Genomic DNA, 26,630 nt, shown 5'->3' on the forward strand with positions numbered 1-26,630 from the left:
GTTGTCCGGTCACACAAAGGTCTTGTTGGACATTGTCATTTTTATGCGTAGTAACAAATCCCCACGTGGCGAACCCAAGCTGTTAACACACCTCTTGTTGGCGTTTCGCATATTTAAAGCTAATTTCCTGTGTGTTCATATGATACCTGATTGACTCAACAAAATCAATGAGGGCCCCCTGTGGGGTCGAGGCCCCTGGGCATGTAATCTGGCCATGGTAACTAAAATGTAGAAAGCTGGTAAGCCTAATTTACCCATCTAGCTAATATGGCCAGTTGTTAATCAATTGGACATTCCTGACTGGTTATAAATAGCTCTCTAAGGTCTGTCAGCTGATGACATAACAAGAGGAAAAATGGCCGTTCAATACCAAATGAATTGCACCTTGTGCAGCCATTCTATTAGAACTCTCAACAGAAGTAAATTGAAATCTGAGCTGAGTTTAGGGATGGGTGGTATACCATATTTTATGATATACCGGTATTGATGCAGGGACCGATTTGGGTTTTTACTTTACCTTCTATAGCGCTTTCTCTCGGTGCCACTTTCCACACAGACCTAACCAGGCCCCCTGTCACTCAAGGATGTAATGTTCCTCAACCACAGACACTTGCGTTCAGTCTGCATGGTCAATGCAGCACAAGCAACAATGTTGATGACAACGATGCTGTTTTCACTTTGCTTCTTATTAATATAAATCCACTAGCTTTCTATAATGACACTATTAGTTTGTGTTTCATACATTAGCAAACAGCTAGTTTGCCTTTTCTTAGCAAGTTGCCCTAAATCTTGTGAGATGCTAATTGTTAGCCGCTAATGCTAATAGCTAGCTAATAAATGTACTAAGAGCAAACGTAGCTAGCTAATACAGGCTGATAATACCAGTGATGGTGTAGACCTAAATCAGCATGTTATTTGTGCAACAGTATCTTGTAAATCAAAGAGGAATATGCAAAGCAAGAATATGTTAGCTACATGAAGTAGCTAAGAGAAAACATGCAATGTAGCCAAAGCTTATAGGGTCCCCTAGGAAACACTTATCAACACTTTAGTTCCTACCATCACCATAACTCCTCCCTGGCATTTTAATTCGTTGTCATCTCAAACACTGTATTCAAAGTGCCCACTATTATATTCTAACTATAGAATTAGAATAGTCATTGTATTTCCATGATTCCAACAGTTTTGTGCTAATTGGCAAGTCAAATCGCAATTGCAACACAGACCATTTGCCCATATAGTGTGGAAATTCTCTCAATTGAGCAGTGGTGTAAAGTACTTAAGTAAAAATACTTTCAAGTAATACTGAAGTGTTTTTTTTTTTTGTATCTGTACTTTACTTTCCTATTTTTATTTTTGACTACTTTTACTTTTACTTCACTACATTCCTAAAGAAAATACTGTACTTTTTACTCCATGCATTTTCCCTGACACCTAAAAGTACTGGTTACATGTTGAATGCTTAGCAGGACAGGAAAATGGTCCAATTCACACAATTATCAAGAGAACATCCCTGGTCATCCCTACTGCCTCTGATCTGGAGGACTCACTAAACAGAGAACATCCCTGGTCATCTCTACTGCCTCTGATCTGGTGGACTCACTAAACAGAGAACATCCCTGGTCATCTCTACTGCCTCTGATCTGGAGGACTCACTAAACAGAGAACATCCCTGGTCATCTCTACTGCCTCTGATCTGGTGGACTCACTAAACAGAGAACATCCCTGGTCATCCCTACTGTCTCTGATCTGGAGGACTCACTAAACAGAGAACATCCCTGGGTCATCTCTACTGCCTCTGATCTGGAGGACTCACTAAACAGAGAACATCCCTGGTCATCCCTACTGCCTCTGATCTGGAGGACTCACTAAACAGAGAACATCCCTGGGTCATCTCTACTGCCTCTGATCTGGAGGACTCACTAAACAGAGAACATCCCTGGTCATCCCTACTGCCTCTGATCTGGAGGACTCACTAAACAGAGAACATCCCTGGTCATCCCTACTGCCTCTGATCTGGAGGACTCACTAAACAGAGAACATCCCTGGTCATCCCTACTGCCTCTGATCTGGTGGACTCACTAAACAGAGAACATCCCTGGTCATCTCTACTGCCTCTGATCTGGAGGACTCACTAAACAGAGAACATCCCTGGTCATCCCTACTGCCTCTGATCTGGAGGACTCACTAAACAGAGAACATCCCTGGTCATCCCTACTGCCTCTGATCTGGAGGACTCACTAAACAGAGAACATCCCTGGTCGTCCCTACTGCCTCTGATCTGGAGGACTCACTAAACAGAGAACATCCCTGGTCATCACTACTGCCTCTGATCTGGAGGACTCACTAAACAGAGAACATATCTGGTCATCACTACTGCCGCTGATCTGAAGGAGTCACTAAACAGAGAACATCCCTGGTCATCCCTACTGCCTCTGATCTGGAGGACTCACTAAACAGAGAACATCCCTGGTCATCACTACTGCCTCTGATCTGGAGGACTCACTAAACAGAGAACATCCCTGGTCATCACTACTGCCTCTGATCTGGAGGACTCACTAAACAGAGAACATATCTGGTCATCCCTACTGCCTCTGATCTGGAGGACTCACTAAACAGAGAACATCCCTGGTCATCCCTACTGCCTCTGATCTGGAGGACTCACTAAACAGAGAACATCCCTGGTCATCCCTACTGCCTCTGATCTGGAGGACTCACTAAACAGAGAACATCCCTGGTCGTCCCTACTGCCTCTGATCTGGAGGACTCACTAAACAGAGAACATCCCTGGTCATCACTACTGCCTCTGATCTGGAGGACTCACTAAACACAAATGCTTTGTTTGTAAATTATGTCTAAGTGTTGGAGTGTACCCCTGGCTATCTGTAAGTAGGGAAAAAAACTGAAAATCCTGGCATCTGGTTTGCTTAATATAAGGAATTTGAAATGATTTATACTTTTGCTTTTGATACTTAAGTACATTTTATCAATAACATTTACTTTTGATACTTAAGTATATTTAAAACCAAATACTTTTAGACTTTTACTCAAGTAGTATTTTACTGGGTGACTTTCACTCGAGTAATTTTCTATTAAGGTATCTCTACTTTTACTCAAGTATGACAATTGGGTACTTATTCCACCACTGCAATTGAGTGCAGGAAATGCAGAAATGATAAAAATGCTGAAAACAGAATGGAGAAAGACACATTGAATTCACTTAGAATATGTGCGTTACCACCATAGGATCACTCACTACTCATAAAGCAAATGTATAACTTAATAATTAAAAAAGAAAAAAATACCGTCATACAGTCCATAAAAAAAAAAAAATTATACCGCGATATAATATTTAGGCCATATCGCCCAGCCCTAGCTGAGTTCCTAAAAAATATATACACTACCATTCAAAAGTTTGGGGTCACGTAGACAATTGTGTTCCAATGGCACGTTGTGTTAGCTAATGACCATCATCCCTCTGTGAGGCACATGGATCCCCCACCAGCAGTTTAGAACAGGTTCAAGCCTGGGCCTAGTCCTTGTTGATGGGAACGTCCTGGGCCTAGTCCTTGTTGATGGGAACATCCTGGTCCTTGTTGATGGGAACATCCTGGTCCTTGTTGATGGGAACGTCCTGGTCCTTGTTGATGGGAACATCCTAGTCCTGGTCCTTGTTGATGGGAACATCCTAGTCCTTGTTGATGGGAACATCCTAGTCCTGGTCCTTGTTGATGGGAACATCCTGGTCCTTGTTGATGGGAACATCCTAGTCCTTGTTGATAGGAACATTCTGGGCCTAGTCCTTGTTGATGGGAACGTCCTAGTCCTTGTTGATAGGAACATTCTGGGCCTAGTCCTTGTTGATAGGAACGTCCTGGGCCTAGTCCTTGTTGATGGGAACGTCCTGGGCCTGGTCGTTGTTGATGGGAACATCCTAGTCCTTGTTGATGGGAACGTCCTGGGCCTAGTCCTTGTTGATGGGAACATTCTGGGCCTGGTCCTTGTTGATGGGAAAATCCTGGGCCTAGTCCTTGTTGATGGGAACATCCTAGTCCTTGTTGATGGGAACGTCCTGGGCCTAGTCCTTGTTGATGGGAACATTCTGGGCCTGGTCCTTGTTGATGGGAAAATCCTGGGCCTAGTCCTTGTTGATGGGAACATCCTGGTCCTTGTTGATGGGAACATTCTGGTCCTTGTTGATGGGAACATCCTGGTCCTTGTTGATGGGAACATTCTGGGCCTAGTCCTTGTTGATGGGAACATCCTGGTCCTTGTTGATGGGAACATTCTGGTCCTTGTTGATGGGAACATCCTGGTCCTTGTTGATGGGAACATCCTAGTCCTTGTTGATGGGAACATCCTGGTCCTGGTCCTTGTTGATGGGAACATCCTAGTCCTTGTTGATGGGAACATCCTGGTCCTTGTTGATGGGAACATCCTGGTCCTTGTTGATGGGAACATCCTGGTCCTTGTTGATGGGAACATCCTAGTCCTTGTTGATGGGAACATCCTGGTCCTGGTCCTTGTTGATGGGAACGTCCTGGTCCTTGTTGATGGGAACATCCTGGGCCTAGTCCTTGTTGATGGGAACGTCCTGGGCCTAGTCCTTGTTGATGGGAACATCCTGGTCCTTGTTGATGGGAACATCCTGGGCCTTGTTGATGGGAACATCCTGGGCCTTGTTGATGGGAACATCCTGGGCCTTGTTGATGGGTACATCCTGGTCCTTGTTGATGGGAACATCCTGGGCCTAGTCCTTGTTGATGGGAACATCCTGGTCCTTGTTGATGGGAACATCCTAGTCCTTGTTGATGGGAACATCCTGGTCCTTGTTGATGGGAACATCCTGGTCCTTGTTGATGGAAACATCCTGGTCCTTGTTGATGGGAACATCCTGGGCCTTGTTGATGGGAACATCCTAGTCCTTGTTGATGGGAACGTCCTGGGCCTAGTCCTTGTTGATGGGAACGTCCTGGGCCTAGTCCTTGTTGATGGGAACGTCCTGGGCCTAGTCCTTGCTGATGGGAACGTCCTGGGCCTAGTCCTTGTTGATGGGAACGTCCTGGGCCTAGTCCTTGTTGATGGGAACGTCCTGGGCCTAGTCCTTGTTGATGGGAACGTCCTGGGCCTAGTCCTTGCTGATGGGAACGTCCTGGGCCTAATCCTTGTTGATGGGAACGTCCTGGGCCTAGTCCTTGTTGATGGGAACGTCCTGGGCCTAGTCCTTGTTGATGGGAACGTCCTGGGCCTAGTCGTTGTTGATGGGAACGTCCTGGGCCTAGTCGTTGTTGATGGGAACATTCTGGGCCTAGTCCTTGTTGATGGGAACGTCCTGGGCCTAGTCCTTGTTGATGGGAACATCCTGGTCCTTGTTGATGGGAACATCCTGGGCCTTGTTGATGGGAACATCCTTGTCCTTGTTGATGGGAACATCCTGGGCCTAGTCCTTGTGGATGGGAACATCCTGGGCCTAGTCCTTGTGGATGGGAACATCCTGGGCCTAGTCCTTGTTGATGGGAACATCCTGGGCCTAGTCCTTGTTGATGGGAACATCCTGGGCCTTGTTGATGGGAACATCCTGGGCCTTGTTGATGGGAACATCCTGGGCCTAGTCCTTGTTGATGGGAACATCCTGGGCCTAGTCCTTGTTGATGGGAACGTCCTTGGCCTAGTCCTTGTTGATGGGTACATCCTAGTCCTTGTTGATGGGAACATCCTGGGCCTAGTCCTTGTTGATGGGAACGTCCTTGGCCTAGTCCTTGTTGATGGGTACATCCTAGTCCTTGTTGATGGGAACATCCTGGGCCTAGTCCTTGTTGATGGGAACGTCCTGGTCCTTGTTGATGGGAACGTCCTGGTCCTTGTTGATGGGAACGTCCTGGTCCTTGTTGATGGGAACGTCCTGGTCCTTGTTGATGGGAACGTCCTGGTCCTTGTTGATGGGAACATCCTGGTCCTTGTTGATGGGAACATCCTGGTCCTTGTTGATGGGAACATCCTGGGCCTAGTCCTTGTTGATGGGAACGTCCTGGTCCTTGTTGATGGGAACGTCCTGGTCCTTGTTGATGGGAACGTCCTGGTCCTTGTTGATGGGAACGTCCTGGTCCTTGTTGATGGGAACGTCCTGGTCCTTGTTGATGGGAACGTCCTGGTCCTTGTTGATGGGAACGTCCTGGTCCTTGTTGATGGGAACATCCTAGTCCTTGTTGATGGGAACATCCTGGTCCTTGTTGATGGGAACATCCTGGTCCTTGTTGATGGGAACATCCTGGGCCTTGTTGATGGGAACATCCTGGGCCTTGTTGATGGGAACATCCTAGTCCTTGTTGATGGGAACGTCCTGGGCCTAGTCCTTGTTGATGGGAACGTCCTGGGCCTAGTCCTTGCTGATGGGAACGTCCTGGGCCTAGTCCTTGTTGATGGGAACGTCCTGGGCCTAGTCCTTGTTGATGGGAACGTCCTGGGCCTAGTCCTTGTTGATGGGAACGTCCTGGGCCTAGTCGTTGTTGATGGGAACGTCCTGGGCCTAGTCGTTGTTGATGGGAACATTCTGGGCCTAGTCCTTGTTGATGGGAACGTCCTGGGCCTAGTCGTTGTTGATGGGAACATTCTGGGCCTGGTCCTTGTTGATGGGAACATTCTGGGCCTTGTTGATGGGAACATTCTGGGCCTAGTCCTTGTTGATGGGAACATCCTGGTCCTTGTTGACGGGAACATCCTGGTCCTTGTTGACGGGAACATCCTGGTCCTTGTTGACGGGAACATCCTGGTCCTTGTTGATGGGAACATCCTGGGCCTTGTTGATGGGAACATCCTTGTCCTTGTTGATGGGAACATCCTGGGCCTAGTCCTTGTGGATGGGAACATCCTGGGCCTAGTCCTTGTGGATGGGAACATCCTGGGCCTAGTCCTTGTTGATGGGAACATCCTGGGCCTAGTCCTTGTTGATGGGAACATCCTGGGCCTTGTTGATGGGAACATCCTGGGCCTTGTTGATGGGAACATCCTGGGCCTAGTCCTTGTTGATGGGAACATCCTGGGCCTAGTCCTTGTTGATGGGAACGTCCTTGGCCTAGTCCTTGTTGATGGGTACATCCTAGTCCTTGTTGATGGGAACATCCTGGGCCTAGTCCTTGTTGATGGGAACGTCCTTGGCCTAGTCCTTGTTGATGGGTACATCCTAGTCCTTGTTGATGGGAACATCCTGGGCCTAGTCCTTGTTGATGGGAACGTCCTGGTCCTTGTTGATGGGAACGTCCTGGTCCTTGTTGATGGGAACGTCCTGGTCCTTGTTGATGGGAACGTCCTGGTCCTTGTTGATGGGAACGTCCTGGTCCTTGTTGATGGGAACATCCTGGTCCTTGTTGATGGGAACATCCTGGTCCTTGTTGATGGGAACATCCTGGTCCTTGTTGATGGGAACATCCTGGGCCTAGTCCTTGTTGATGGGAACGTCCTGGTCCTTGTTGATGGGAACGTCCTGGTCCTTGTTGATGGGAATGTCCTGGTCCTTGTTGATGGGAACGTCCTGGTCCTTGTTGATGGGAACGTCCTGGTCCTTGTTGATGGGAACGTCCTGGTCCTTGTTGATGGGAACGTCCTGGTCCTTGTTGATGGGAACATCCTAGTCCTTGTTGATGGGAACATCCTGGTCCTTGTTGATGGGAACATCCTGGTCCTTGTTGATGGGAACATCCTGGGCCTTGTTGATGGGAACATCCTGGGCCTTGTTGATGGGAACATCCTAGTCCTTGTTGATGGGAACGTCCTGGGCCTAGTCCTTGTTGATGGGAACGTCCTGGGCCTAGTCCTTGCTGATGGGAACGTCCTGGGCCTAGTCCTTGTTGATGGGAACGTCCTGGGCCTAGTCCTTGTTGATGGGAACGTCCTGGGCCTAGTCCTTGTTGATGGGAACGTCCTGGGCCTAGTCGTTGTTGATGGGAACGTCCTGGGCCTAGTCGTTGTTGATGGGAACATTCTGGGCCTAGTCCTTGTTGATGGGAACGTCCTGGGCCTAGTCGTTGTTGATGGGAACATTCTGGGCCTGGTCCTTGTTGATGGGAACATTCTGGGCCTTGTTGATGGGAACATTCTGGGCCTAGTCCTTGTTGATGGGAACATCCTGGTCCTTGTTGACGGGAACATCCTGGTCCTTGTTGACGGGAACATCCTGGTCCTTGTTGACGGGAACATCCTGGTCCTTGTTGACGGGAACATCCTGGTCCTTGTTGATGGGAACATCCTGGTCCTTGTTGATGGGAACATCCTGGGCCCAGTCCTTGTTGATGGGAACATCCTGGTCCTTGTTGACGGGAACATCCTGGGCCTAGTCCTTGTTGATGGGAACATCCTGGGCCTTGTTGATGGGAACATCCTGGTCCTTGTTGATGGGTACATCCTGGTCCTTGTTGATGGGAACATCCTGGGCCTAGTCCTTGTTGATGGGAACATCCTGGTCCTGGTCCTTGTTGATGGGAACATCCTGGTCCTTGTTGATGGGAACACTCTGGGCCTAGTCCTTGTTGATGGGAACATCCTGGGCCTAGTCCTTGTTGATGGGAACATCCTGGGCTTTGTTGATGGGAACATTCTGGGCCTAGTCCTTGTTGATGGGAACATTCTGGGCCTTGTTGATGGGAACATTCTGGGCCTAGTCCTTGTTGATGGGAACATTCTGGGCCTTGTTGATGGGAACATTCTGGGCCTAGTCCTTGTTGATGGGAACATCCTGGTCCTTGTTGATGGGAACATCCTGGTCCTTGTTGATGGGTACGTCCTGGTCCTTGTTGATGGGAACGTCCTGGTCCTTGTTGATGGGAACGTCCTGGTCCTTGTTGATGGGAACGTCCTGGTCCTTGTTAATGGGAACATTCTGGGCCTTGTTGATGGGAACATCCTGGGCCTTGTTGATGGGAACATTCTGGGCCTAGTCCTTGTTGATGGGAACATTCTGGGCCTTGTTGATGGGAACATTCTGGGCCTAGTCCTTGTTGATGGGAACATCCTGGTCCTTGTTGATGGGAACATCCTGGTCCTTGTTGATGGGAACATTCTGGGCCTAGTCCTTGTTGATGGGAACATCCTGGGCCTAGTCCTTGTTGATGGGAACATCCTGGGCTTTGTTGATGGGAACATTCTGGGCCTAGTCCTTGTTGATGGGAACATTCTGGGCCTTGTTGATGGGAACATTCTGGGCCTAGTCCTTGTTGATGGGAACATTCTGGGCCTTGTTGATGGGAACATTCTGGGCCTAGTCCTTGTTGATGGGAACATCCTGGTCCTTGTTGATGGGAACATCCTGGTCCTTGTTGATGGGTACGTCCTGGTCCTTGTTGATGGGAACGTCCTGGTCCTTGTTGATGGGAACGTCCTGGTCCTTGTTGATGGGAACGTCCTGGTCCTTGTTGATGGGAACATCCTGGTCCTTGTTGATGGGTACGTCCTGGTCCTTGTTGATGGGAACGTCCTGGTCCTTGTTGATGGGAACGTCCTGGTCCTTGTTGATGGGAACGTCCTGGTCCTTGTTAATGGGAACATTCTGGGCCTTGTTGATGGGAACATCCTGGGCCTTGTTGATGGGAACATTCTGGGCCTAGTCCTTGTTGATGGGAACATTCTGGGCCTTGTTGATGGGAACATTCTGGGCCTAGTCCTTGTTGATGGGAACATCCTGGTCCTTGTTGATGGGAACATCCTGGTCCTTGTTGATGGGAACATTCTGGGCCTAGTCCTTGTTGATGGGAACATCCTGGGCCTAGTCCTTGTTGATGGGAACATCCTGGGCTTTGTTGATGGGAACATTCTGGGCCTAGTCCTTGTTGATGGGAACATTCTGGGCCTTGTTGATGGGAACATTCTGGGCCTAGTCCTTGTTGATGGGAACATTCTGGGCCTTGTTGATGGGAACATTCTGGGCCTAGTCCTTGTTGATGGGAACATCCTGGTCCTTGTTGATGGGAACATCCTGGTCCTTGTTGATGGGTACGTCCTGGTCCTTGTTGATGGGAACGTCCTGGTCCTTGTTGATGGGAACGTCCTGGTCCTTGTTGATGGGAACGTCCTGGTCCTTGTTAATGGGAACATTCTGGGCCTTGTTGATGGGAACATCCTGGGCCTTGTTGATGGGAACATTCTGGGCCTAGTCCTTGTTGATGGGAACATTCTGGGCCTTGTTGATGGGAACATTCTGGGCCTAGTCCTTGTTGATGGGAACATCCTGGTCCTTGTTGACGGGAACATCCTGGTCCTTGTTGACGGGAACATCCTGGTCCTTGTTGACGGGAACATCCTGGTCCTTGTTGACGGGAACATCCTGGTCCTTGTTGATGGGAACATCCTGGTCCTTGTTGATGGGAACATCCTGGGCCCAGTCCTTGTTGATGGGAACATCCTGGTCCTTGTTGACGGGAACATCCTGGTCCTAGTCCTTGTTGATGGGAACATCCTGGGCCTTGTTGATGGGAACATCCTGGTCCTTGTTGATGGGTACATCCTGGTCCTTGTTGATGGGAACATCCTGGGCCTAGTCCTTGTTGATGGGAACATCCTGGTCCTGGTCCTTGTTGATGGGAACATTCTGGGCCTAGTCCTTGTTGATGGGAACATTCTGGGCCTAGTCCTTGTTGATGGGAACATCCTGGGCCTAGTCCTTGTTGATGGGAACATCCTGGTCCTTGTTGATGGGAACATTCTGGGCCTCATCCATATATTTATATGTACATATTGTTATTCCTCCCTTTAGATATGTGTGTATTTGGTAGTTGGGGAATTGTTAGATTACGTGTTAGATATTACTGCACTGTTTGGAACTAGAAACACAAGCATTTTGATACACTTGCATTAACATCTGCTAACCATGTGTATGTGAACAATAAGATTTGATTTGATTTGACCCTTACCAACTGAGCCACACGGGACCACTGTATGTCTCTGTGTTTTAATGTATATTCCTGACCTGTAGTTGTATGTTACTGACCTGTAGTTGTATGTTCCTGACCTGTAGTTGTATGTTCCTGACCTGTAGTTGTATGTTCCTGACCTGTAGTTGTATGTTCCTGACCTGTAGTTGTATGTTCCTGACCTGTAGTTGTATGTTACTGACCTGTAGTTGTATGTTACTGACCTGTAGTTGTATATTCCTGACCTGTAGTTGTATGTTACTGACCTGTAGTTGTATGTTACTGACCTGTAGTTGTATGTTACTGACCTGTAGTTGTATGTTACTGACCTGTAGTTATGTTACTGACCTGTAGTTGTATGTTCCTGACCTGTAGTTGTATATTCCTGACCTGTAGTTGATGTTCCTGACCTGTAGTTGTATGTTCCTGACCTGTAGTTGTATGTTCCTGACCTGTAGTTGTATGTTACTGACCTGTAGTTGTATGTTACTGACCTGTAGTTGTATGTTACTGACCTGTAGTTGTATGTTCCTGACCTGTAGTTGTATGTTTCTGACCTGTAGTTGTATGTTACTGACCTGTAGTTGTATGTTCCTGACCTGTAGTTGTATGTTTCTGACCTGTAGTTGTATGTTACTGACCTGTAGTTATGTTACTGACCTGATGTTCCTGACCTGTAGTTGTATGTTCCTGACCTGTAGTTGTATGTTCCTGACCTGTAGTTGTATGTTACTGACCTGTAGTTGTATGTTACTGACCTGTAGTTGTATGTTCCTGACCTGTAGTTGTATATTCCTTACCTGTAGTTGTATGTTACTGACCTGTAGTTGTATGTTACTGACCTGTAGTTGTATGTTACTGACCTGTAGTTGTATATTCCTGACCTGTAGTTGTATGTTACTGACCTGTAGTTGTATGTTACTGACCTGTAGTTGTATGTTACTGACCTGTAGTTGTATGTTACTGACCTGTAGTTGTATGTTACTGACCTGATGTTCCTGACCTGTAGTTGTATGTTACTGACCTGTAGTTGTATGTTCCTGACCTGTAGTTGTATATTCCTTACCTGTAGTTGTATGTTACTGACCTGTAGTTGTATATTCCTGACCTGTAGTTGTATGTTACTGACCTGTAGTTGTATGTTACTGACCTGTAGTTGTATGTTACTGACCTGTAGTTGTATGTTCCTGACCTGTAGTTGTATATTCCTGACCTGTAGTTGTATGTTCCTGACCTGTAGTTGTATGTTACTGACCTGTAGTTGTATGTTCCTGACCTGTAGTTGTATATTCCTGACCTGTAGTTGTATGTTCCTGACCTGTAGTTGTATGTTACTGACCTGTAGTTGTATGTTACTGACCTGTAGTTGTATATTCCTGACCTGTAGTTGTATGTTACTGACCTGATGTTCCTGACCTGTAGTTGTATGTTCCTGACCTGTAGTTGTATGTTACTGACCTGTAGTTGTATGTTACTGACCTGATGTTACTGACCTGTAGTTGTATGTTACTGACCTGTAGTTGTATGTTACTGACCTGTAGTTGTATGTTACTGACCTGTAGTTGTATGTTTCTGACCTGTAGTTGTATGTTTCTGACCTGTAGTTGTATATTCCTGACCTGTAGTTGTATGTTTCTGACCTGTAGTTGTATGTTTCTGACCTGTAGTTGTATGTTTCTGACCTGTAGTTGTATGTTACTGACCTGTAGTTGTATATTCCTGACCTGTAGTTGTATGTTACTGACCTGATGTTCCTGACCTGTAGTTGTATGTTACTGACCTGTAGTTGTATGTTACTGACCTGTAGTTGTATGTTACTGACCTGTAGTTGTATGTTACTGACCTGTAGTTGTATGTGTTTCCAGTTTGGAGCCTCTCCTACCTGAGGCGGTGATAGAGGTCAAGAGGTCAAGAGCATCCTCTCTTCAGAATCAGATACTTTCTACCAGCTGAAGAGCCAGCCATTCACTCTGAGGTGAATATACACACACACACACACACACACACACACACACACACACACACACACACACACACACACACACACACACACACACACACACACACACACACACACACACACACACACACTGTTCTAGGTGAGACCAGACACCACATTCATCTCTGTCCTTTCTCTCATTACTTTCCCCTCTGTCCATTTTGTAGTACTGTTTAACATAGCGAGTCTGTGCATGCCTTGCTGGGCGAGAGGCTGTACCCCCCCCCCCCTCTCTCTGTCTGTCTGTCTGTCTCTCCCCCTCTCTCTCTCTCTGTCACGCTGTCTGTCTCTCACTGTCTCCCCCTCTCTCTGTCTGTCTGTGTATGTCTGTCTCTCCCCCCTCTCTCTCTCTCTGTCTGTCTGTCTCTCTCTGTCTGTCACGCTGTCTGTCTCTCACTGTCTCTCCCTCTCTCTGTCTGACTCTCGCTGTATGTCTCTCACTGTCTCCCCTCTGTCTCCCCTCTGTCTGTCTGTCTGTCTGTCTGTCTGTCTGTCTGTCTGTCTGTCTGTCTGTCTGTCTGTCTGTCTGTCTGTCTGTCTCTTGCTGTCTGTCTGTCTCTTGCTGTCTGTCTGTCTGTCTGTCTGTCTGTCTGTCTGTCTGTCTGTCTGTCTGTCTGTCTGTCTGTCTGTCTGTCTGTCTCTGTCTGTCTGTCTGTCTGTCTGTCTGTCTGTCTGTCTGTCTGTCTCTCTCTCTCTCTCTGTGTTTGTGTACATGTATGTGTGTGAAGCTGGGTGTCAGGTTACCGCTGTGAATCCCAGTCTCAGTCAGTACCCTGGGAGTTTCCACAATGTATTCACCAGTGACTCAGCATGAATGTGTGTATAGTATTAATATCACGAACAGTAAATAACCAAATATGAGAATATCTTCACATCCACTGTGGAGAGGTTATGTTTGTTTGTTGAAGGTTACAGTTAGTAACTTTACTTTCACAACTTCAGATAGTAATATTGATCTTTAACCTTAGACTCACACAAAACCTTAGATAGTCATGGTAGTTCAAGCGTGATCGTGTTGTGGGGAAATTCTGACTGGGAAAGCCCTCCCCAGTGTGGAAGTAGGGTGTTGGGTAACTTGAATTTGTAATTCTGATCCCCTTGTCTCATCTATCTAGGGGCTTCCCAGTTTTATTCCCTCATCAATCTACACACACTACCCCATAATGACAAAGCGAAAACAGGTTTTCGAGAGATTTTTGCAAATGTATTTAAATTTTAAAAAAAACTAAAATACCTTATTTACATAAGTATTCAGACCCTTTGCTATGAGACTCGAAATTGAGCTCAGGTGCATCCTGTTTCCATTGATCATCCTTGAGATGTTTCTACAACTTGATTGGAGTCCACCTGTGGTAAATTTAATTGATTGGACATGATTTGGAAAGATACACACCTGTCTATATAATGTCCCACAGTTGACAGGGCATGTCAGAACAAAAACCAAGCCATGAGGTGGAAGGAATTGTCCGTAGAACTCAGACAGGATTGTGTCGAGGCAAAATTCTGATTCATTGAAGATCCCATTCCCCACAGTGGCCTCCGTTAATTCTTAAATGGAATACGTTTGGAATCACCAAGACTCTTCCTAGAGCTGGCCGCCCGGCCAAACTGACCAATCGGGGGAGAAGGAAGGGCCTTGGTCAGGGAGGTGACTCGTTTGATTAGCTTGCCACAGTTGCTATTTTCAGTAGCTAGTTAAACATGACAAACTGACAAAGATTACTATCGTATCATGCATGGTTTAGCACATTCGCAATCAATATTAACAGCAGAATGCAACTGGCTAGCTAGTTGAGCTATAACATTAACTGTATGCTACTGGCTAGCTAGCTGTTTATAACGTTACCTGTATGCAACTGGCTAGCTAGCTAGCTAGCTGTCTAGCGAACAATAGCTAGCAATATATGCTCATGTATGCTCATCTTGGCATTTTAACTGTAGACTCTTACCGGTGTATGAATTATGATGATTCACAGCAAACTGAGACACTTAAATAATCATTTCCACTCAGGCTTCAAACCAGACCTGCTTTTAGCCACAGAAGACAGAACTGTGTCGATACCAACAGCTGTATTCAGGACAACACTGTTATTGCAGCAGCGTAGCCTAGTGGTTAGAGCGTTGGACTAGTAACTGAAATGGTTGCAAGATCGAATCCCTGTGCTGACAAGGTAAAAAGTCTGTCGTTCTGCCCCCTGAACAAGGCAGTTAACCCACTGTTCCTAGGCCGTCATTGAAAATAAGAATTTTTTCTTAACTGACTTGTCTAGTTAAATTATGGTTAAAAAGTATATATAGATATATTAAAATTGAAAGCTGTAGCTACACTTTGCATGTTGTCCATGATGAAAATATGAGTAAATGATCTATGGATCTTTCAAATGTCTGCGTTTGTCACGTCCTGACCATAGAAAGCTGTTATTTTGTATGGTAGAGTACGTCAGGGCGTGACAGGGGGGTTTTCTAGTTTAGTTTTTCTATGTTGTCATGTTCTAGTTTTGTATTTCTATGTTGGGGTTTTATTTGGGATGATCTCCAATTAGAGGCAGCTGGTCATCGTTGTCTCTAATTGGAGATCATACTTAAGTAGGTGTTTTTCCCCACCTGGGTTTGTGGGAGATTGTTTTTGAGTCAGTGTATGTTTCAACCTCTGCGTCACGGTTTGTTTTGTTTTTGTTCTTTAGTTTATGTGTCGCATAGTTTCACAGTGAAAATAAAATGTGGAACGACACACACGCTGCACTTTGGTCCGCTCCTTCCTACTGTAACCGATGTGAAATGGCTAGTTAGTTAGCGGTGGTGTAACCGATGTGAAATGGCTAGTTAGTTAGCGGTGGTGTAACCGATGTGAAATGGCTAGTTAGTTAGCGGTGGTGCGCGCTAATAGCGTTTCAATTAGTGACGTCACTCGCTCTGAGACTTGAAGTAGGGTTTCCCCTTGCGTTGCAAGGACCGCGGCTTTTGTGGCGCGATGGGTAACGATGCTTCGTGGGGTGTCAGTTGTTGATGTGTGCAGAGGGTCCCTGGTTCGAGCCCAGGTTGGGGCGAAGAGAGGGACGGAACCTACACTGTTACACTGCGACATCCGGGACAGCGGTAGCAGAGAGCAGGATGTGCTATTTGACAGAGAAGCCTTGAGTGACAGAATGGACTCTCTTTCTCGTGAATGTCCCAGCCCTCTTATTATCTCAACCAATCATGACTAAGCGAGATTCTGTATTTTCTCTGTATCTAAACAGCTTTGTGATTTTCACATTTGATGTATATTTACAGATCACTTACAGGTTTGTTATTAAGACACATGAAAGTCCACATGCTCAAAAAGGCATTTCTGCAAAGAAATGCATTTAGATGACGAAAAAAAAAGTAGGAAAATTAGTTTTAGGCCCAACTTCAAGAATCGGGGGACAAATGTGTAGAATTGCAGCAAACGTGCTTTAAAACTGCAACATGTTAACTATGCCCCATGGCAAAATGTGTAGAATTGTAGGAAATTAACTCTAAAATGTAAACAAAAATTCTCTCTGCTATCAAGAGGGGGGACTGCTTAAAATGTTTTGCTGGCGAGGTGATTAGTTCCGGTTCTGACTGCATTTGTGGGTATGGATGTGTTTACACAGAACCATAGGCCATTGATGAGTTCAGAACCACGGGCCACTGATGAGTTCAGAACCACTGATGAGATCAGAACCACGGGCTACTGATGAGATCAGAACCACTGATGAGTTCAGAACCACAGGCTACTGATGAGTTCAGAACCACTGATGAGTTCAGAACCATGGGCTACTGATGAGTTCAGAACCACTGATGAGTTCAGAACCACGGGCCACTGATGAGATCAGAACCACGGGCCATTGATGAGTTCAGAACCATGGGCTACTGAAGAGTTCAGAACCACGGGCTACTGATGAGTTCAGAACCACTGATGAGATCAGAACCACGGGCCATTGATGAGATCAGAACCACGGGCCACTGATGAGTTCAGAAACACTGATGAGTTCAGAACCACTGATGAGATCAGAACCACGGGCCATTGATGAGATCAGAACCACGGGCCACTGATGAGTTCAGAACCACTGATGAGTTCAGAACCATTGATGAGATCAGAACCACGGGCTACTGATGAGTTCAGAACCACTGATGAGTTCAGAACCATTGATGAGATCAGAACCACTGATGAGTTCAGAACCATTGATGAGATCAGAACCACGGGCCACTGATGAGTTCAGAACCACTGATGAGTTCAGAACCACTGATGAGTTCAGAACCATTGATGAGATCAGAACCACGGGCTACTGATGAGTTCAGAACCACTGATGAGATCAGAACCACGGGCTACTGATGAGTTCTGATTTTTTTTTGTGGTTCCCATCAAAGTTGCCGTCTCTGGTTTTTATTTATATTCCCCCATCTCCTCGTCCCGGTCCAGGGGCTTCCCAGTGACTGAATCAATCAAGAATCCACTTTGAGAAAGATGATGTTTACAGAAGAGGGTTAAGGGTGTAAGGTAGACATATCCCCTGTGTACGGGTACAAGGGTTTAGTGTGTTGTTGTTTTTTTTTTTAGTCCAGATCCAGGTGCTTCCCAGTGAGTGAGTGGAAATGTATCTACATGTGACCGCAGAGTCTTGTGAAATAATCTTCTGTACTTTCAGTTGTCTCTGTCTTGTGTAAACGGACTTCTTCTATAATGTATCTGCTCTAATGTAACAAGCGATCTGAACTCTGACCTCAACTTTGCCACATATTGTTTTAACTGCATAACATCATCGCTTGTATTTCTCGCTGAGGTCTGCCTCTTTATCAAGGAGTCTTCTTGATCTTTTATTAATTTATACAGAGGAACCCAATTGAGACCGCGGCCTAATTTACAATGGGTGCCCCTGAGAACAGAACAAATTACATCAATAAAACAACAACATTTTTTTACATTTACATTTTAGTCATTAAGCAGAGCGACTTACAGTAGTGAATGCATACATTTCATACATGGCCCCCCCCCGTGGGAATCGAACCCACAACCCACCATGCGTTGCAAACACCATGCTCTACCGACTGAGCAAACTACACGACAGCTATAAATACAGTGCAAACTACAAGACAGCTATAAATACATTACAAACTACAGCTATAAATACATTACAAACTACACCACAGCTATAAATACATTACAAACTACACCACAGCTATAAATACATTACAAACTACACCACAGCTATAAATACATTACAAACTACACGACAGCTATAAATACAGTGCAAACTACAAGACAGCTATAAATACATTACAAACTACAGCTATAAATACATTACAAACTACACCACAGCTATAAATACATTACAAACTACACGACAGCTATAAATACAGTGCAAACTACAAGACAGCTATAAATACATTACAAACTACACGACAGCTATAAATACATTACAAACTACACGACAGCTATAAATACAGTGCAAACTACAAGACAGCTATAAATACATTACAAACTACAGCTATAAATACATTACAAACTACACGACAGCTATAAATACATTACAAACTACACGACAGCTATAAATACAGTGCAAACTACAAGACAGCTATAAATACATTACAAACTACACGACAGCTATAAATACATTACAAACTACACCACAGCTATAAATACATTACAAACTACACCACAGCTATAAATACATTACAAACTACACCACAGCTATAAATACATTACAAACTACAGCTATAAATACATTACAAACTACACCACAGCTATAAATACATTACAAACTACACGACAGCTATAAATACATTACAAACTACACCACAGCTATAAATACATTACAAACTACAGCTATAAATACATTACAAACTACACGACAGCTATAAATACATTACAAACTACACCACAGCTATAAATACATTACAAACTACACCACAGCTATAAATACATTACAAACTACACGACAGCTATAAATACATTACAAACTACACGACAGCTATAAATACATTACAAACTACACCACAGCTATAAATACATTACAAACTACACCACAGCTATAAATACATTACAAACTACACCACAGCTATAAATACATTACAAACTACACCACAGCTATAAATACATTACAAACTACAGCTATAAATACATTACAAACTACACCACAGCTATAAATACATTACAAACTACACGACAGCTATAAATACATTACAAACTACACCACAGCTATAAATACATTACAAACTACAGCTATAAATACATTACAAACTACACGACAGCTATAAATACATTACAAACTACACCACAGCTATAAATACATTACAAACTACACCACAGCTATAAATACATTACAAACTACACGACAGCTATAAATACATTACAAACTACACCACAGCTATAAATACATTACAAACTACACGACAGCTATAAATACATTACAAACTACACCACAGCTATAAACACATTAAATCAGGTTATCCTCGCCCCCTACAGCCTGTTTTATTGTGTTCAGTGCTTTCGGAAATGATTCAGACCTTTTGAATTTTTTCACATTTTGTTAATTTACAGCCTTATTCTAAAATGTATTAAATTGTTTTTTTTTCCCCTCGTCAATCTACACACAATATCCCATAATGACAAAACAAAAACAGGTTTGTGGAAATTTTCGCTCATTTATTCAAAATAAAAAACTGAAAATCACATTTATTCAGACCCTTTACTCAGTACTTTGTTGAAGCACCTTTGGCAGCGCCTTGAGTCTTCTTGGGTATGACGCTACAAGCTTAGCACACCTGTGCCTCGACACAATCCTATCTTGGAGCTCTACGGACAATTCCTTCGACCTGATGGCTTGGTTTTTGCTCTGACATGCACTGTCAACTGTGGGACCTTATATAGACAGGTGTGTGCCTTTCCAAATCATGTCCAATCAATTAAATTTACCACAGGTGGACTCCAATCAAGTTGTAGAAACATCTCAAGGATGATCAATGAAAACAGGATGCACCTGAGATCAATTTCGAGTGTCATAGCAAAGGTTCTGAATACTTTAAATAAGCTATTTCTGTTTTTTTATTTTTAATAAATTAGCAAACATTTCTAAAAACCTGTTTTTGCTTTGTCATTATGAGGTGTTGTGTGTAGATTGATGAGGAAAACATTTAATTTAATCAATTTTAGAACAAGGCTGTAACATAACAAAATGTGGAAAAGGGGAATGGGTCTGAATACTTTCCGAAAGGCACTGTTCTCCCCCTGTATTCTGTTTTAACATGTGTGTGGTTTTTAAACTGACCTGACTTTGTCCTTCATGTTCTCCCCCTGTATCCTGTTTTAACATGTGTGTGGTTTTTAAACTGACCTGATTCTGTCCCCCTTTCCTCCGCCTGCATCCTGTCTTCACCCCTCCTCCAGCTCAGTGATGACCTCCCGGGTGTTGATGAGGCAGGAGCTGATGCGCCAGCAGGCCAGGGACCAGGAGAGGAGAGAGGCCCAGAAGCAGGTCTTCTCAGCCCAGCTACGAACCACCGACTCCTCCCCAGCCATCTCCATGGCCCCAGAGCATACCGGAGCCCGACCACCCCCTGCCCAGGTTCCTGTGGAGGTCCTCATGGTAAGGTCATATGACCACCCCATATTCAGGTTCCTGTGGAGGTCCTCGAGGTAAGGTCATATGACCACCCCATATTCAGGTTCCTGTGGAGGTCCTCATGGTAAGGTCATATGACCACCCCATATTCAGGTTCCTGTGGAGGTCCTCGAGGTAAGGTCATATGACCACCCCATATTCAGGTTCCTGTGGAGGTCCTCGAGGTAAGGTCATATGACCACCCCATATTCAGGTTCCTGTGGAGGTCCTCAAGGTAAGGTCATATGACCACCCCATATTCAGGTTCCTGTGGAGGTCCTCAAGGTAAGGTCATGACTTTCCTGAAGCACTCAGAGGGCTGTTGGGTTTGCAATTCACTAGAAACGGCTGGTCTGTTTGTGTGTCAAAGAAATGACAGTTGGAGCGTTCCAGAATTGCGGACATGATTATAAAATACTGTAGTGCAAGAGTCCTGCAGTTCCCCCAAACACATAGACCATCAGCAACATGGGTATGAATCATAACCCTGACCCTTTTAGCCTGTCCTACCTGTTTCCCTACATCTACTGTCAATACATCATGCCCTGGAGGGCTTGAGAAGGGTTGGTCTTGAGAAGGGCTGGTCTTGGGGAGGGCTGGTCTTGAGGAGGGCTGGTCTTGGGGAGGGCTGGTCTTGAGGAGGGCTGGTCTTGGGGAGGGCTGGTCTTGAGGAGGGTTGGTCTTGAGAAGGGCTGGTCTTGGGGAGGTCTTGAGGAGGGCTGGTCTTGAGGAGGGTTGGTCTTGAGAAGGGCTGGTCTTGGGGAGGGCTGGTCTTGAGGAGGTCTTGAGGAGGTCTGGTCTTGAGGAGGGCTGGTCTTGGGGAGGGCTGGTCTTGAGGAGGGCTGGTCTTGAGGAGGGCTAGTCTTGGGGGGGGCTGGACTTGGGAAGTGCTTTGGAAGGACTGGGTTTTGGGGGGGCTGGGTTTTGAGGAGGGCTGGTCTTGAGGAGGGCTGGTCTTGAGGAGGGCTGGTCTTGGGGAGGGCTGGTCTTGGAGAGGGCTGGTCTTGAGGAAGGCTGGTCTTGGGGAGGGCTGGTCTTGAGGAGGTCTTGAGGAGGGCTGGTCTTGAGGAGGTCTTGAGGAGGGCTGGTCTTGAGAAGGGCTGGTCTTGAGGAGGGCTGGTCTTGGGGAGGGCTGGTCTTGGGGAGGCTGGGTTTAGGGAGGACTGATTTTGCTTTTGATCACAAACGTTTTATATCGAAGTGGGAGTTGTTGCAGATACTGTATTACATTTATCAGGAGGACGTACATGTTGATGACAGGTCTTACAGTGCATTATAACCACATTATATCTGCCTTTCCTAATTGACTTACCTTCCCATCTCTCCCTCTTTCTCTCTCCACTCTCCCCTCTCTCTCTCTCTCTCTCTCTCTCTCTCTCTCTCTCTCTCTCTCTCTCTCTCTCTCTCTCTCTCTCTCTCTGTCTCTCTCTCTGTCTCTCTCTCTCTCTCTCTGTCTCTCTCTCTGTCTCTCTCTCTCTCTCTCTGTCTCTCTCTCTGTCTCTCTCTCTCTCTCTCTGTCTCTCTCTCTGTCTCTCTCTCTCTCTCTGTCTCTCTCTCTGTCTCTCTCTCTCTCTCTCTGTCTCTCTCTCTCTCTCTCTGTCTCTCTCTCTGTCTCTCTCTCTCTCTCTCTGTCTCTCTCTCTGTCTCTCTCTCTCTCTCTCTCTCTCTCTCTCTCTCTCTCCTCTAGGTTCAGACCAACTTGGAGAACCCCACTAAATACCACATCCATGCCTCCCAGAGACAGCAGGTTAAACACTACCTCTCCTCCACCGAGGGGAACAAACTGACCAGTCAGACGCTGGGCACCTCCCCCTCACCTCACTCCGGATCCGCCCCCGAGCTCCAGCCTGCAGCCAACAGCACTCCCAGCAGCCCACTGGCCGTGCTCAGCCTGAGCTCCAACAAAGAGGAGGTATACTGCAGTGGGTTTGTGGGCCAGATCTCTCCTGAACAGTACGAACAATAATAGATTAAAGTAATTTTGGTCAAGGAATTCGTGAAATAAGTTGTATGGAGTGTAATGTAATATTATGAATCTACAGTGTAGGATCTTAACCCTAGGCAACATGGGCGTGGAGGCTCACTGGGATATCGGTATCTACAATACTCCAACAATTATCCATTTTCAGCTCAAAACGTGTATTCCCCAATTTTCTTCATTTATTTATTTTTTGATAACATAAATGTACTGTAATTAAATCTTCTAAATGTTCTCTCTGCCCCATGACAAAATGTGTAGAAATGCAGGATATTAGCTTTAAAGCTGCAACAACAACTAAAAAAAAATCTCTCTGCCCCATGACAAAATGTGTAGAAATGTGCTACATTTTCTCTTCGATGCCAAGAGGCGGGACTTTAAAATGCTCCTTCTCAGGGCCCGAGACTTGTTTTTTCCGTCCACGCGCGGTCGAAGTCATAGTAAAAGTCCTTGTATGTTATATATATATATTTTTAATTTTATTTAACTCCAGTTGTGTTCCTGTTATGAGGGGGAGGAGAGGAGAGGAGAGGGGGTCCCTGATGAATTTTGCTATCACATAAAGGTTTCCCTGGCCCCAAAACGTTAGAGAACCTCTGTTCTATTCTACATGACAATCACCTCTGTTTTTATGCAATACATTTCTATAATGTTGTATACTCGTCAACTGACACCACATTCTTTCAACACGCCATGACCTAAATAATCAAACTTTATTCTATCAAACTAGACATACTGCAACTCTGTCTAGAATGTCCTCCATCTGTAAAATATTCATTTTAGCCACATCTTGTGTGTTCCATGGTATATATATATATATATATATATATATATATATATATATATACACACACTGTCTTGGTCTTTCAGTTCCTTTAAAATTCAACAGTAGTTCGTTCCCCCTGTAATAACAATAGCATGTTGTTGTAGACAAGTCTCACGGTAGGGCGGGTCTGTCTCTTCTACCTTTCTCTGTGGCTCAGTGTCTGTCTGTCTGTCTGTCTGTCTGTCTGTCTGTCTGTCTGTCTGTCTGTCTGTCTGTCTGTCTGTCTGTCTGTCTGACTGGGTCTGTCTCCTGCACCTTGCTATGTGGCTCAGTGTGTTTGGTTCCACATTAGCCTGTCTGCCTGTCTGTCTGTCTGTCTGTCTGTCTGTCTGTCTGTCTGTCTGTCTGTCTGTCTGTCTGTCTGTCTGTCTGTCTGTCTGTCTGTCTGTCTGTCTGTCTGTCTGTCTGTCTGTCTGTCTGTCTGTCTGTCTGTCTGTCTGTCTGTCTGCCTGCCTGCCTGTCTGTCTAGCTGCCTGTGGGTCTGTCTGACTGGGGCTGGTCTGTCTCCTGTCTCCTGCACCTTGCTATGTGTATTCAGTACAAAATGTATCTGTCAAATACAACAGTTCTAGGCTAATGACCTCTGCACACTTCACACCACAGAGACTTTAGTTAAAGGTTTACTCCGCTGTCTGTTGGTCTGTATTCATCCTGAATTAACTGAGGGGCAAACACATTACATAGCAGATTCAAGCTTTTGTTTTTTTTACTTCTGGAGTAAAATCGAATGAATTTGCCCCTGAGGGGATGAAAAAAGTTGTATTAAAATGTAATTTGACTGGAATTTAAAGTCAGTGTGTCAAAAAAGGTCTTACTCAGACAATAATGAGCGGTTGAATTTCAGGAAGGAAGGAAAGAACCTGAACAAGCCATGTCGTAGAATAGTTCATGGCTTGTGAATTTGTGCCTTATTCATAAAGTGCTGTGTGGCGTGTTTTAGTGAGGTTTTCTATGTATGACTCACCCTGTCTCACCCTGACTAATCCGGTCTAACACGCTATCTCAGTCTGGCTGTATGTCTGACCAAGGTGCTGGGGAGACCAGGTACCAGGGAGACTAGAGAGAGAATGTACCAGGGAGAGAATGTACCAGGATGTACCAGGGAGAGAATGTACCAGGATGTACCAGGGAGAGAATGTACCAGGGAGAGAATGTACCAGGGAGAGAATGTACCAGGGAGAGAATGTACCAGGGAGACCAGGGAGAGAATGTACCAGGGAGACCAGGAATCAGGGAGACCAGGTATCAGGGAGACCAGGGAGAGAATGTACCAGGGAGACTAGAGAGAGAATGTACCAGGGAGAGAATGTACCAGGGAGACCAGGGAGAGAATGTACCAGGGAGAGAATGTACCAGGGAGACCAGGGAGAGAATGTACCAGGGAGAGAATGTACCAGGGAGACCAGGGAGAGAATGTACCAGGGAGACCAGGGAGAGAATGTACCAGGGAGACCAGGGAGAGAATGTACCAGGGAGACCAGGAATCAGGGAGACCAGGAATCAGGGAGACTAGAGAGAGAATGTACCAGGGAGAGAATGTACCAGGGAGAGAATGTACCAGGGAGACCAGGGAGAGAATGTACCATGGAGACCAGGTATCAGGGAGACCAGGTATCTGGGAGTGTCACCCCGCTCCTCCGCTCTCTCCACTGGCTTCCAGTCGAAGCTCGCATCCGCTACAAGACCATGGTGCTTGCCTACGGAGCTGTGAGGGGAACGGCACCTCCGTACCTTCAGGCTCTGATCAGGCCCTACACCCAAACAAGGGCACTCCGTTCATCCACCTCTGGCCTGCTGGCCCCCCTACCTCTGAGGAAGCACAGTTCCCGCTCAGCCCAGTCAAAACTGTTCGCTGCTCTGGCACCCCAATGGTGGAACAAGCTCCCTCACGACGCCAGGACAGCAGAGTCAATCACCACCTTCCGGAGACACCTGAAACCCCACCTCTTTAAGGAATACCTAGGATAGGATAAAGTAATCCTTCTAACCCCCCCCCCCTTAAAAGATTTAGATGCACTATTGTAAAGTGGTTGTTCCACTGGATATTATAAGGTGAATCCACCAATTTGTAAGTCGCTCTGGATAAGAGCGTCTGCTAAATGACTTAAATGTAAATGTATGTATCAGGGAGACCAGGTACCAGGGAGACCAGGTATCAGGGAGACCAGGGAGAGAATGTACCAGGTACCAGGGAGACCAGGTATCAGGGAGACCAGGGAGAGAATGTACCAGGTACCAGGGAGACCAGGTACCAGGGAGACCAGGGAGACCAGGACCAGGGAGACCAGGGAGAGAATGTACCAGGAAGAGAATGTACCAGGGAGACCAGGTATCAGGGAGACCAGGGAGAGAATGTACCAGGAAGAGAATGTACCAGGGAGACCAGGTATCAGGGAGACCAGGTACCAGGGAGACCAGGGAGAGAATGTACCAGGTATCAGAGAGACCAGGTACCAGGGAGACCAGGGAGAGAATGTACCAGGAAGAGAATGTACCAGGGAGACCAGGTACCAGGGAGACCAGGTACCAGGGAGACCAGGTACCAGGGAGACCAGAGAGAGAATGTACCAGGTACCAGGGAGACCAGGTACCAGGGAGACCAGGTACCAGGGAGACCAGAGAGAGAATGTACCAGGTATCAGAGAGACCAGGTACCAGGGAGACCAGGTACCAGGGAGACCAGAGAGAGAATGTACCAGGTATCAGAGAGACCAGGTACCAGGGAGACCAGGTACCAGGGAGACCAGAGAGAGAATGTACCAGGTATCAGAGAGACCAGGTACCAGGGAGACCAGGTATCAGGGAGACCAGAGAGAGAATGTACCAGGTACCAGGGAGACCAGGTACCAGGGAGACCAGGTACCAGGGAGACCAGGTACCAGGGAGACCAGAGAGAGAATGTACCAGGTATTAGGGAAACCAGGTATCAGAGAGACCAGGGAGAGAATGTACCAGGAAGAGAATGTACCAGGGAGACCAGGTATCAGGGAGACCAGGGAGAGAATGTACCAGGTATCAGGGAAACCAGGTATCAGAGAGACCAGGTACCAGGGAGACCAGAGAGAGAATGTACCAGGTATCAGAGAGACCAGGTACCAGGGAGACCAGGTACCAGGGAGACCAGAGAGAGAATGTACCAGGTATCAGAGAGACCAGGTACCAGGGAGACCAGGTACCAGGGAGACCAGGTACCAGGGAGACCAGAGAGAGAATGTACCAGGTACCAGGGAGACCAGGTACCAGGGAGACCAGGTATCAGGGAGACCAGGTATCAGGGAGACCAGGTATCAGGGAGACCAGGGAGAGAATGTACCAGGTATTA

General features: G+C 46.1%; 1 protein-coding gene across 5 annotated transcripts in view; it reads left to right on the forward strand.

Moving 5' to 3' along the window:
- Positions 1–26,630, forward strand: part of LOC106572955 (transcription factor E3) — a 74,445-nt gene that overhangs the window by 18,600 nt on the left and 29,215 nt on the right. For 4 of the 5 annotated variants that reach the window (XM_045696538.1, XM_045696540.1, XM_045696535.1 and 1 more), the window contains exons 2-4: positions 12,764–12,873; positions 20,291–20,489; positions 22,192–22,416. In XM_045696538.1, the coding sequence (XP_045552494.1) occupies positions 20,298–20,489; positions 22,192–22,416 (417 nt within the window). In that variant the 5' untranslated portion in view covers positions 12,764–12,873; positions 20,291–20,297. The remainder of the gene's footprint in view (positions 1–12,763; positions 12,874–20,290; positions 20,490–22,191; positions 22,417–26,630) is intronic. The other variant, XM_045696537.1, reaches the window with a different exon arrangement.

Source organism: Salmo salar, chromosome ssa15 (assembly GCF_905237065.1).
Source record: "Salmo salar chromosome ssa15, Ssal_v3.1, whole genome shotgun sequence".
Classification (NCBI taxonomy): domain Eukaryota; kingdom Metazoa; phylum Chordata; class Actinopteri; order Salmoniformes; family Salmonidae; genus Salmo; species Salmo salar.